Here is a 13,674-nt window from a genome sequence, read left to right as displayed (position 1 = left end):
ACAAATGTACAAAAATGTTCAAAATATGGCCTAGACATGGACAATATTTTTAAATGGCAATTTCTCAGCCGTTCTTCATGAGAATGTTGTGACACTTAACAAGATCATATACCTTACCAAGTAGATTCACATTTCCATATTGAATGTGAACTTCTACCTCAAATTTCAAACGTCTGACTGCTTCAGACGTTTTGGCTGGTTTTTTTGGTTGTTGCTGCCAGTCCTCAAAATATGAACTATAAACTGTCAACTGCAAATGTTGTCTGAATCTAAACACAGCATAGTGATTGAAACACATGTCAGTGATCAAATAGTGTCTAACACCAGACACCATTGAAATTCAACTTATCAAATACAGTGAAACACTTGATACAGCTGCAAATACTGTGTGTCAGATGGTAGACATAATGTTCTGTGTGCTATGATCACACATGGACAAATAAGTGTTATGAGTTTGTGAGTGTCTGGCACCTTTAATTCTTGGATTCAGCATGTGTTAGAATTAATTTAAGGCTTGGAGTGTGTGCGGGACACTTTTAATTTCTGAACTCAGCAAGTATTAAGAACTAATTAAGCCAGGCTAGTTCCCGTGAGGTGATAGCTTGGGTGATGGGCCATTAAGAGAAAAAAAGATCAAAAGGAACCTGGGCTGGATCTACATTGATCTGTTTCATAGGAGTTTCCCATTGTCGGTGGCTTCTTTGGTGTCACATTTTAAGAAGAAGGAGGAGGAGGAGGAGGAGGAGGAGGAGGAGGAGGAGGAGAAGGAGAAGGAGAAGGAGAAGAAGAAGAAGAAGAAGAAGAAGAAGAAGAAGAAGAAGAAGTTATTTATACCCCGCCCATCTGCCTGGGTTTCCCCAGCCACTTTAGGTGGCTTCCAACAAAATATTGAAATACAATAGTCCGTCAAACATTAAAAGCTTCCCTAAACAGGGCTGCCTTCAGATGTCTTCTAAAAGTATGGTAGTTGTTTTTCTCTTTAATATCTGGTGGGAGGGCGTTCCACGGGTGCCACTACCGAGAAGGCCCTCTGCCTGGTTCCCTGTAACTTGGCGTCTCGCAGCGAGGGAACTGCCAGAAGGCCCTCGGCACTGGACCTCAGTGTCCGGGCAGAACGATGTGGGTGTAGAACAAATCATGATGTTTGATATCTGTTTGACTCCAACGCTGTGGCTATGGGAGAAACAGGACCCTTTCGGGGTGTTAATGCTGTGAACCCCTCCATTGAAAGCTCAGTTTCTATATGTGTGTAAATGAACCATATATCTTAAAGACACCACAGTTTCTGCTGTGCCTTAATCCAGAGCAGAAACATGGGCTCTGACTGAGTGCCTGGAACCTCTGGAATCTTGGTGATCAGGGTGGCAATACAAGAGAATTCTGTCAAAATATTGGTGGTTTGTGGATGGCTTTTTGGGTGTGTGTGTGATTTTGGCATAAAGACAAGTCAGAACTGGGGGACCACAATGCAGATCCTAGAAAGCATTGAATAGAAGCTTAAGTCAGACTGTCTCATTCAAAACACAAGCTAAGCTATCGCCTCAGAAGGTTGTTGACATTGAGAATAGCACTTTCCCGAGCTTTGAAGCGGTATGTGGTGCTGCTTCCTGACCCTGCTACATGCAGAACTCATATATTTAGACAAATTGGAGGCATAATTACAGGAAACAAGCCCCAAAGGATATCAACTTCCTTCTATGAGAAAGCTTTAAGGCATTCTATAGGACTGTTCCCTGCCCTCTAAGAGCTCCTATGTTTACTTGCATTCTAGGCCTCAACTTCATTTCCCCGTCTGTTGTGGTCCCCTGCTGCTTCCATTTGTTATGGTGACATTTTTGTCAAGACTGCACAAACAGCAGGTTATAGGGGAGTGGTAAGCAATGTGGTGAGCTTTGAATGTTGTTGGACTACAACCCCCATCTTCTCTGACTGTTGCCCATTCTGAATGGGACAGATGGAACAACTTCCTTGTTGTTGTTTAGTCATTTAGTCATGTCCGACTCTTCGTGACCCCATGGACCAGAGTACGCCAGGCACTCCTGTCTTCCACTGCCTCCCGCAGTTTGGTCAAACTCATGCTGGTAGCTTTGAGAACACTATCCAACCATCTCGTCCTCTGTCGTCTCCTTCTCCTTGTGCCCTCCATCTTTCCCAACATCAGGGTCTTTTCCAGGGAGTCTTCTCTTCTCATGAGGTGGCCAAAGTCTTGGAGCCTCAGCTTCAGGATCTGTCCTTCCAGTGAGCACTCAGGGCTGATTTCCTTAAGAATGGATAGGTTTGTTCTTCTTGCAGTCCATGGGACTCTCAAGAGTCTCCTCCAGCACCATAATTGAAAAGCATCAATTCTTCGGCAATCAGCCTTCTTTATGGTCCAGCTCTCACTTCCATACATCACTACTGGGAAAACAACTTCCAGGCGGCACCATTTTGGAACATAGGAAGCTATCTTAATAGCATCAGATCATTGGTCTATCCAGCTCACATTGACTGGCAGTCATTCTCCAGAATGTCAGAGAGTGAAATTCTGAGGTTTTGGACTACAACTCCCATCATTCCTGGCCTATCAGACACTGCCAGGGGCGGATGAAGTTTGTGGAAGGCTGGTCTGGAGATATCATGCAGGGCCACAGGGATCCACTTCCCTTCGCAAGCAGATTTGCCGGGTAACCAATTGAACGGCAATTGCTTCTGCACTTTTCTGACTTTTAAAACCATAAAGGAAAAACTGAGGATGTCACGATGACCCACCAATGGAGCAATCAATGTTTTCTCACGGCTGTTAAGAGTAATTAATGCCCATCCCAAGCAAAGTGCGTTTTTCGTCGATTAAAGCTATTCACCGGGGAAAGTTGGGAGATTATAAAGTAAAATGACCACAATGGAAAAAGAAATGTCTGGGTCACCGTGTCTGCAGGCGGCTGATTCTATATATTTAAGAGAGGCTATACTGGCTTGATGTGAACTTTTTAATTAAGTGGAGGGAAGGCAGTCTAGTCACACTGGAACCAAGTTGATTTTCGGGCCCCTGAAAGCCTGTCCTGTTAAGGAAACGTGGGTGGTTAATATGTACTTCACACCAAAGTTCCATCTTGCAGCGCCCCGAGAGCAATGATTGGTTAGTATCCTCCCCAATCGGACTTTAAATTTCAGGCAGGTTCAAAGGTGAGGGGCAAAGCTTCGTCCAGAGTCAGTGAGGTGGATTCGAGGTCTGGAAGATAGTGTCTGTCTTGGAGGTCAAGGTAAGAACTCACTGTGTCAGCTGGTTAGTTTTGCCAATTAAAAAGTCTTGAGGTGCGTTCGGGCTTAACAGATTCATTGTAGCATAAGGCTTTGTAGACTATTGCCTAATCTGAATCAAAGTATAAAATGAAACATCGCTCAGAATCACCCAGATGGGAGGAAGTGTGAGATGACTTAGGAGGGAGCAGGAATCATTTTCTTATTCAGCTGGTCTATTCAGTGTTATCTTTCTAGGAAAAGATAACTCACCACGAATGCCTCACTTGTTCTCTTAGAATGCCAATGGTGTCCTCCTGAGACATGTTGGAACTAAGTTCTGGCAAGTTCTGGCTGGGGGAAAAAAGCCCTGGGTTTCCAAAGGGGTTGCAAGAAATAGATTGCAGTTTGAATGTAAAATTCCTAATATATATTAATATTCCCTCTCCCCCCAATATCTTAGGGAAATATTCCAGATCTTTCATCTTCTCCAGTCCATGTGCATGTTAAAAGGAAAAGTAGAACACAGTGTTTGCATTGATGTTTTCTTGCATATGAGAGTCTTGAATTACAACAGAGGAAGTTTCTTGAATTATAATTGCTTAGAAAAGGCAGGAAATCATTCTAGTCTTCTTTGCAGCAGCGGTGGAGCTAATATACCAACAATGCAAGCAGGAGAGTTTATTCTCCTCGTCCTCCTCACTGGTTGCATACAGACCTTACATTTGAAGCACTTGCAAAGCACATTAAAGCACATTACTTCACCCAAAGAATCCAGGGAACTGTAGTTTGTTAAGGGTGCTGGGAATTATAGCTTTATGAGAGGTAAACGACAGGAAGCAATGTATAAGCTCCAAATCCATATTTAATGGCAATGTGGGCAACTCCTCAGTGAGCTTCTTGGTTATTGAGGATTTGAGCTCTGGTCTCCAGGTCTTCGTTTGATGTTGACACTACTACATCCTAGAAAGAAAGAAAGAAAGAAAGAAAGAAAGAAAGGGAAAATTGGAGATAATTAAATTACACCTGAACAATACACTAAACAGTGCATACGCCATGGAACATGTAGCAATGTGTGCTTGGATTTATAATTCACTGAATGATCTGTTTATTTGCAGCCCCATTTGTAAGGTCAGGCTGTGCCTGCCGATGAAGATGAAGAGAACAATTGTGTTTCTTTGCATTGCTGCCATAGCCTGGGCAGCCCCAGTAAGTTCTTCTTAATGGCTTGCGTATATGTCAGACATGTCCACGGGCACGAATTAGCCGTCAAATGGGCGCATGCAGAGATGGAAAGGAATATATTCTTACGTGAAAGCAACGGCTGTTGGGTAGAAGAACTCACAGGGCACATTGTACTTAAAGACAGGTGAACAGTGCATGGAATTGCTTGAGAAACATGCATGGAAGATTCCAGCGTGGGGTCTGAGCAGCTGTGTAATTAATGTGACAACAGGCCAGAACTCTGCACATGCAAGGATCGCTGTGGTCTAGTAACTTTCTCACGCTGCAGTAGGGCTCACAAAGCATGTGCAAAAAGCCACCAGCCTGGCATTTAACAGCCACAGTCGCAGACTTGAGGGCTTGCTGATATGACAACCCCAATTCCCTAGGACAGAGGAGAGGCTGGCACAGTCACTAATTGCCTGGGCCACGTGTCCCTAACTGCCCCTCCTCTCAAGACATACCTCCCCATACTCAGAACCGCTGTAATTGGGCCTCCCCCTGCTCTCCCCCACGGCTCTCCTCCCAGGCACATCCCACCAAGTGCCCTGACAGCCAGTGAAAAACCGTTGAAACACTAAAAAAAGAATTTCCAAGGATATTAAAACAGTTTAAAAACAATTTGAAAGAGGAAGCCGTCTCTGCTGAGCAGCAGCAGCAGTCCTTTTGAAGCATGTGTTAAGGAGAGGTAGGTAGGCGTGTTGGTCTGACGCAGTCAAAATAAAAAATTAAAAAATAGTCCAGTAGCACCTTAGAGACCAGCTAAGTTTGTACTGGGTACGGTGATACCTCTGGTTACGACCTTAATTCGTTCCGGAGGTCCGTTCTGAAGCTGAAAACGTTCTTATCCTGAGGCGTGCTTTTGCTAATGGGGTCTCCCACTGTGTGCGTGCCTCCGGCGCACAATTTCCGTTCACATCCTGGGGCAAAGTTTTCAACCAGGAGCAGCTACCTCCGGGTTAGTGGAGTTCGTTACCCAAAGCATTCGTAACCAGAGGTACCATTGTATAAGCTTTCGTGTATCCAAAGAAGTGTGCCTGCACACAAAAGCTTATACCCAGTACAAACTTAGTTGGTCTCTAAGGTGCTACTGGACTATTTTTAAATTTGTTAAGGAGACAATTGATTCAAATTACAAATGCAAATTATTTTTGGTGGGAAATTCTCAAATTAAATCGGTCCTTTTTCCATAGCCCCTTTAGTTTAAATCTTTCCCTGCTCCCATTTTGCAGAATTTTCTGTGTCGTTACATAAATTCCCACTACACGTCAGACAAAAATAAAAATAAATATCACTCTTGATATTCTCTGTTGGTTAATTTTTAAAAGTGAGCTTCGATTGCCTTTTCAACTTTGTTTTCTGATTTAAAAGCTCTCGCAGAGTGAGCCAAGGCACAACAATAGGAGCATCGGGGGAAATCAGGTGAGTTCATCTTTGCGAAATTTCTTGGCTGTGTGATTTGATTCTGCAAAGTTGAATCAGATTTCAGATTTCCTTTGACATGTGTTCAAGATCCACTGCTCGTAGTAAGGGCTTAACCATATTGGCCCCGTCTACTGGGGAGCCCAACTCTCTCATTCCAAATGCAACACAGCACATAAGGTATAGCCTGGGCAGAGAGTTACTCCAGGGCTGGCCCACCCATGAGGCAAGGTGAGGCAACCGCCTCTGGCGGCAGAATCCACAAGAGCAGCTGATCCTGATGTAGATCTTTATTCCTCCCTTGTTCCTGACGTAGATCTTCACTTATGCACTGAAGGTGGGGAGAGGGAAGTAAGGCACCATTTTGTGATTTGCCTCAGGTGGCAAAATGTATTGGGCTGGTCCTGGGTTACTCTGAACATTGTAGAGGGAACAGGTATCCTCTAACAACTCTCAGCACCCTTAACAAACTGCATCTCCCAGAATTCCTTGGGGTGAAGCCATGACTGATTAAGCAATATAATAGTGCTTTAAATGCCTGGTGAGGATGCGACCCTACTCTTGTCCCACAATACTCTGGCTGGTTTGTTGCGGATTAAGATGGAGCAGTGAACATTTGGATTATTCTAAGTCTGAGGGCCACAATTCCTTCTTACATACCAGTGTTGGGCAGTGCCAGTGGCAAAACTGGGAAGGGTTCCCCAGAAAGAGGGAAGCCATGATTGTCCAAGTGTTATAACAGTGCTTTAAATGTTATACTGCGTATGCAGCCTAATAATGGCAGCTATTTCTCAGTGGAATAAACAAGACGATCAGGTGATGCTATCTTTACACCCAACCGTGTCGTTTTGATCCTGCACTCCTTTGAAATCTGACATTCCGCCCAGGCCTAACTTGGCACTTCCTGAAAAACTAATATTTAAAGAACAGCGGTTTTCCTGTCTGTGCCAAATTAAGCTCCCGTTTTAGCTCTTGTCACAGGTGCCAGCATGTGGCCTGAAGCCTTGAAAACAGCCCACCCACCTGCCATTGTCGCCATCAATTAAGGCTAAGCAAGATCAACAGCAGTCAAGCAAAACGTGTCAACTCCTTTTATTTCTGGTCACCGAGGAGTGACCTCTTGCAGAATACAAAAAAAATGTGTTAGAAAAGGTTTTTTTGTAAATGCATTGACATATATGTTTGAAAAGTTATAGGAATGGGTAATAGAATGTGACAGATAGACAGGTTTTGGTGTTTTTTTTTTTTAAAAAAAGGAATTGAAAGAGCAATTGGATTATGGACAGAAGACCACAAACCCATCTTCTCCAAATTTAGACAACCAATTCTTCTTTGTAGCTTTCTGAAAACGATAGCTAAGAGGGTTAGATCACCTCTGGCCATTCTGCAATTTGAAAACTGCTTAGCACCCTGCTCTGAAAAGCATTTAAAGACATGCTAGTCTAGGGGGTCAGCATCTTTTTCAGCAGGGGGCCGGTCCACTGTCCCTCAGACCTTGTTGGGGGGCCGGACTATATTTTGAGGGGGGAAATGAATGAATTCCTATGCCCCACAAATAACCCAGAGATGCATTTTAAATAAAAGCACACATTCTACTCATGTAAAAACACACTGATTCCCGAACTGTCCGCGGGCCGGATTTAGAAGGCGATTGGGCTGGATCCGGCCCCCGGGCCCTAGTTTGTCTGCCCATGTGCTAGGCCTATTCCAAGAAGAAGGGGAGGGCCCTCCCTAGCCACACCCCCTCAGAGCATCACTGTTGACAGCTGCATTGCCCCTCCATGTATTGGGGGCTGAACTTTCTGCCGTGGGGAGGCTTCCCTGCTTGTGGCAGATCCCCACAATTTAGACCCCTGGAAGACCAGGATTCTAAACCACAAGAGGGACCTACACAGGTCGAGAAGGCTCCCTGAAGTAGCATGTAGAGGAAATACCCCCCTCCAGTCCTATTTATTTATTTACATTGTTTTAAGATCACCGTCTTAGGTTCCAGTCTCCTTTTGCATCAGATTTGTTTGTGAGTGCCTTTCCACTGCGGCACCTTCAATATGGAATTTTCTCCCTGGGCAACTCCAACAAGCTCTCTCTCGTTGAAAGCGATTTTATCCAGGAAAGCCTTTTAGGATACGTTTCCCTTCCCCCTCACCCCCATTGCCTCCAGGAACTGTTTGACATCTGTCTGGGCCCTCTGCGGGCTCAAGCCCTCCTGTCACATGACGGCCACAGACCATATTATGACTGCCACCGCATGGTGCAATGTCAATTCTTTCCCACATAGTCTCAGTAATGCAAAGCCTGCCTTCAGCTGAGTATTGCGTGGTTCTTACTTGGAGTCTTCCCACTTTTCTTTGAGCAAGGGCTGCAACTCTGTGGTAGGACAGCTGCTTTGTAAGCAGAAGGTCTCTGGTTCAACCCCTGGCATCTCCAGGTAGGATTAGCAATGTCCAGTGAAACCCTGGAGGGCCACTGCCAGTCACTGTTTGAAACTCCTACTGTGTCGGAATCTCCACTCGGCCAAGCTGATAAAGCTCATCTTCCGGCCAAGTTCTTCGAAATCGCCCTCTGACGAATAATTAACGACCTGAGCCTCTGATAAGGCTCCAAGGCATGTCCCCCCATTCAGCAGAGTTTTAAAGCAGCAGAAGTGATGAGATTTATGGCTACATCGCTATGCTTAATTTCTTACTATGCAGACAAAAATACACCCTCTCCCTGTGAGAGCAGAGAGCAACTGAAACAAAGGAACAAAGGAACAGAGAAACCAGTACGTCACATCCGTCTCCCTTCTCCCGTGAGACTTCCAACAGCCTGGACTGTCTCTGGAATGTAAACAGAGTCCTGTGACTCTAAGCAGCTGCTCAGTGGCAAACAAAAACTAACATATTGTTCTACGCGTGTTTTGCGACAGGGAATTTCATAAACACGAGCAGTTTCTGAGATTTGGGTGCAGTACTGCACCTAAGATTTCACATTAAAACTGCCACTGTTGGTAATGAGAGTGTGGGAGGAGAAATTCCTCCCCACTAGACTTCAATAGATCTAGGGGTCGTCTTATACGCAGAAAAATACAGTAAGGTTTGTGAACTGGACACTCAAGGTGGGTGCCATCAGTTGTATAGGCCCTAAATATGTGTTGATTCTGGTGCTAGGAAGATATATTTATATGAAGGAAAAGGGATGTAAGAAGAATCCAGGGCTTGTCTGCAGAGTGGAAGGAAAGGAGGACCTTTTTCTGCCTCCCCACTTCCAGCCACTCTCTGAAGACTGGAGAAGAGACCCTCTTAAGAATATTAGGGAGGCGGGCAAGGGAAGCATGGCTTTGTGTTTTGCAGTCTTCTGGTGAGGACTAGACCATGTGAAAAATGAACGTAAGATTTTAGCTGCAGTTCATTCACTTTTAGCTTTGTATTCTTGTTATAAAAAAGTGTGCCTAGATATTCTGCTGTTGCGCCCATAACCTAGGTTTAAGGTGCCCTTTAGCACCTAGCTTTCATATCTCAGTTTCTAACATTTCTGCCAGTGGAGACAACATTGAGCTAGGAGGACCTATGACTTGACTCATTGTAAGACAGGTTCCTATGTACCCTTTTCATTTCTGCTCAGTTCCTGCTTCCTGATTATGTTTCTCTCCATAGGATGTATCAAACGTGGGCCATACCAGCAAACACGATGGTGCAGAGAATGACGAGGGATTTTATGAAAGTGGAAACAATGGAAATACCAGTGGAAATACCACTGGCTGCATCAACAGAGGAGATGTTGGCCATGAAGAATGTGAAAGAATCGAATCTGCCACACAAAGAGATGTAATCAATGGAGCTGATGATTTAGTGAATGCTCTTGGAAATGTTGGCAGAAGACCTGAGAGCAACCCTAGTCATGCCACAACAAATGGAAGTAGAGAAAGGGATGTTACTGGAGAGGGAATCCTTAGGGGTAACTTGGAAGGTGGAAACTCAAGTGATGCCAGTCGTGGGACTGGAGATGGGAATGTTGATTATACCATCCGAACAGACCTTTCGACAGTCACTCAAAATGACGATGGAAAGGAAAACCACATTGGCAACATGGTTGCGGAAGGATATGGCGGCACCCCAGGAGACCAGAGTAACAACATCCAAGGCCTAAATGGTGCAGGTGGAGGTGGATATGGAAGTGCTGCACCTGAAGGAAACATAACAAGGGGATCTATGATAAATATGGTCCATGGAGAAAGTATTCACTGGGCGGATGTTAATGAAGCTGGCAGTGGTAATGGCAGAGATCCAAGTGAAGAAGGTTCTAGCGATGGCTGGGGGGATGGACGTGACGAAGACACGACAGCTCTGGGGGGAAATGAGAGAGGGAAGCATAGCAATCAGACTTGCGACAATGACAGAGATGTTGGTGGAGATGCTGCAACCAACGGAACTGTGGAGCTGTGCCTCAAAAAGAAACAGAATAACACTCTGGACTCAGAGGGTGTTGCTACGGTGAGTTGGGACCCATGATGGGGCAATGTCAAGTAGAGAAGGAGCAGGTGGGAGGAGGCCGCTGAACTATTCTTCCAAGCCCTGCCTTTTCCCCTGCCACCCCTCTCATTTCTGCACTCTGAGACTAGAAATAAGTAGATCAGTAGAGCAGCTTGAGGGAGGGGTTGCAGGAACCAAAAGTTGGAGCCAGGGGAAGAGTTTAGCACTGCCTCCCAGCTGCTGCTTCTCTGCTTGGAATTGCCACTTTATACCATTTTAGCACAACCCTCTTCTCAGATGCCATTCTCCTAGTGGACAATTGTTCACTACAAAACAAAAACAAAACAAAAAATGAAGGCACATCTCCCTTCCCATCTGGAAGGGTTGTTGTGGGGCTTTAAGCCCCTTTGCCTTCGGTTGTGGGTCCTGATCCAGATCACGCTACCTGCACTGCAGCAAAAGCTCCCATTTACAGTGGTACCTCGGGTTAAGTACTTAATTCGTTCCAGAGGTCCGTTCTTAACCTGAAACTGTTCTTAACCTGAAGCACCACTTTAGCTAATGGGGCCTCCTGCTGCAGCCGCACCGCCAGAGCACGATTTCTGTTCTCATCCTGAAGCAAAGTTCTTAACCCTATTTATGGGTTAGCGGAGTCTGTAACCTGAAGCGTATGTAACCTGAAGGGTATGTAACCCGAGGTACCACTGTACTCTAATGAGAGCTTCCCTCCCTCAATTGCAAACAGCAAGTGCATGGGCCCAGTCTGGAGTTGGGCTCCAGTGGGGGGCAAAGGGTTCAAGCCCCTTCAAATCTACACCAGGGCCCCCCATCTGCCTGCAGTTTAAAATCCATTCATGGAATTGCTAACTGAATGGTTTAATTTGGGATTTGCTTGCATTCTCCTTTCCTTTTGGTCTCCAGGGCGCTGGCAGTAGCAGTGACGGATCAGTTGTGAACCACGCAGATGGCAGCAATGTGAATGATACTGGCAGGGATGGGACCCCTGATATGGATGGGCTTCCCAATGCAAGCAGCTCTCAGGACGCCAGTGAAGGTCACCTAGAGGATGCCAGTGACCACGAGGACACCAGCGAAGCCGAGAGCAATAGCGTTTATAGTTTGAGTTCTGAACTCATGCAAGGGGACGAGCCCGACGAAAGCCCCGAGTCTGAAGGCAGCCAGCAAGAAGCGTCAAGTGAGGCAAGCGATGGGGAGGACTCAGAAGATGAGTCTCATGGAGAAGGGGAAGAAGGTGCCAGTGAGAACGAGAGCAGCGAGCAGGCCGAGAGCAACGGCGAAGACAGTCAACTGGAGAGCAGCGAGGGTGACGATCAGTCAGACAGCGGCGACAGTGACAGCCATCCAGACAGCAGCCAAGGTCAATCTGATAGCAGCAGTGGGAGCGAGTCGGAAAGCAAGGGAGAAAGTGAGTCTGAGAGCAGCAGCGAGAGTGGGCCTGACAGTAGCAGGGAAAGTGATGGCAAGGCTGACGAAAGCAGCAGTGAGAGTGAGTCTGATAGCAGCAGTGGGGGCGACAGCAGCAGTGGGAGTGAGAGTAGCAGTGAGAGTGAGAAGTCCAGCAGTGAGAGTGAAAGTAGCAGTGAGAGTGAGAGTAGCAGTGAGAGTGAGAAGTCTAGCAGTGAGAGTGAGAGTAGCAGTGAGAGTGAGAAGTCCAGCAGTGAGAGTAGCAGTGAGAGTGAGAAATCCAGCAGTGAGAGTAGCAGTGAGAGTGAGAGTAGCAGTGAGAGTGATAATTCCAGCAGTGAGAGTAGCAGTGAGAGTGAGGATTCCAGCAGTGAGAGTGAGAATTCCAGCAGTGAGAGTGAGAAATCCAGCAGTGAGAGTAGCAGTGAGAGTGAGAAGTCCAGCAGCAGCAGTAGCAGCAGTGAGAGCAGCAGCAGCAGCAGTGAGAGCAGTAGCAGTGAAAGCGAATCTGATAGCAGCAGTGAGAGTGAAAGCAGCAGTGAGGACGACAGCGAATCTGATAGCAGCAGTGAGAGTGACTCCACATCCGAGAGCAGTAGCGAGAGTGACAGCAGTGGTCCATCGGACACCAGCGAAAGTAGCAGTCATGCAGGGAGCAGTGAAAATGGCAGCCAGTCAGACACTGATAGCGAGGACGGTGGTGAGTTAACGGGCAGTGAAAGTGAGAGCGATTCGGCAAACCAACCTGACGGCGATAGTGAGAGTGCACCTCTGAGTGCGGAAAATGGTGCTGCCAGCGATGGTGCTTCAGATACAGCGGAAATGGCAAGTGACGATGAATCTGTAGCAAGCGAGGAGAGTGACAGTGATGCTCAGTCAGAAGGTGGAGACACTGAGAGTGAATCCATAAGTGAAGGCAGTCAGAGCAACGACCTAACCAGTGATTATTAACGCAAGGTTGAGGAAGGATCAAATTACGGCAATGGGAGTGCTCATGATGGCAGAGCAAGACTGGACAACGACACAGAAGCCAAGCCAACAGGCCGAAACACATTTGTCAGGAAGTTACCACCGCAAGATCTCTGTATAAGTGTGATTAGGATCAGGGTCAAGGTTGAATTGGGAACGCATTAGCAGGAAAGCTGCCCCAGTCCTTATAGTCGCAGGGGATCAAAAATGCTGTGTTTATACATTTTTGAGTGCTGCAGTTTTGTTTGCAATAAATTATATGACTTTGCACAATGGGTATTCAATTGTTGGTAAACAGATGCAATATAAATAAAAGCCCAGGTTCTGATACACGTGTTCATTCATCAAAGACCTCCAGGGTTGGTTCTTATAAGTGTTATTCATTACTTGGCTGTAGCATCCTGACTTGCATGTGTGAATGAAACATTGCAAATAGAATTCCTGGTAAACACCACCTGGCCCGTTTTTCTTGGTTTACTTGTTCAGTATCATGGTTCTTAGAAGATTATAAATGTGCCCTGTGTGTAAACTGTAAAATAAATTATTATTTTTCATGTTGTTTCATGTATTTTTCTTGGGAATGGCCCAACCAGCTTTTACTCTCTGTTTCAAAAGGAAATCAGAGAAAGGGATGCTATTGAGCCACATCAATTTAAGACTGTGCAGGAGGCAATCGTGTTTTGCCTTGAATCCAGTGGTTGAGTTCCTATTTACAATTGTACATGAGTAAATATACTACTTGATATAAACATCATTTCATCGCAGGAAATGTGTTTTCAATTTGCAGCCTTGTACAGCCACATTTCAGTGAGCGCCACAACTGAACAAGAACAACAAGAGTTATTGTTATTTAACCTATAGGCCACTTACATGCCCAACTGGCTTTTAACGTGTTCACAAACAGGAAATCAATCCAATAACATTAATATACATTTAAAAATCAGTTAAAACAATAAAATCACAAGTT

General features: G+C 45.6%; 1 protein-coding gene across 1 annotated transcript; it reads left to right on the top strand.

Moving 5' to 3' along the window:
- Positions 1 to 3,162: 3,162 nt before the first annotated feature.
- LOC310852678 (uncharacterized protein) lies at positions 3,163 to 13,220 on the top strand. Its single transcript, XM_083756482.1, has 5 exons — positions 3,163 to 3,239; positions 4,335 to 4,425; positions 5,812 to 5,862; positions 9,498 to 10,334; positions 11,235 to 13,220. Exons 2-5 carry the CDS (start codon positions 4,366 to 4,368, stop codon positions 12,687 to 12,689), a joined length of 2,403 nt encoding a protein of 800 aa, XP_083612608.1. The 5' UTR covers positions 3,163 to 3,239; positions 4,335 to 4,365; the 3' UTR covers positions 12,690 to 13,220.
- Positions 13,221 to 13,674: the final 454 nt, after the last annotated feature.

This window comes from Podarcis gaigeae (assembly GCF_964106915.1).
Source record: "Podarcis gaigeae genome assembly, chromosome: 9".
Taxonomy (NCBI): domain Eukaryota; kingdom Metazoa; phylum Chordata; class Lepidosauria; order Squamata; family Lacertidae; genus Podarcis; species Podarcis gaigeae.
This window is presented reverse-complemented; position numbering and strand designations above follow the sequence as displayed.

What these genes read in the sequence shown, in the direction of transcription:
- LOC310852678 (XM_083756482.1), top strand. Translation starts at nt 4,366, where the DNA reads ATGAAGATGAAGAGAACAATTGTGTTTCTTTGCATTGCTGCCATAGCC. An exon ending in GGAGCATCGGGGGAAATCAG is followed by an intron (nt 5,863 to 9,497) that starts GTGAGTTCATCT and finishes TTCTCTCCATAG; the next exon opens with GATGTATCAAACGTGGGCCA. An exon ending in ACTCAGAGGGTGTTGCTACG is followed by an intron (nt 10,335 to 11,234) that starts GTGAGTTGGGAC and finishes TTTGGTCTCCAG; the next exon opens with GGCGCTGGCAGTAGCAGTGA.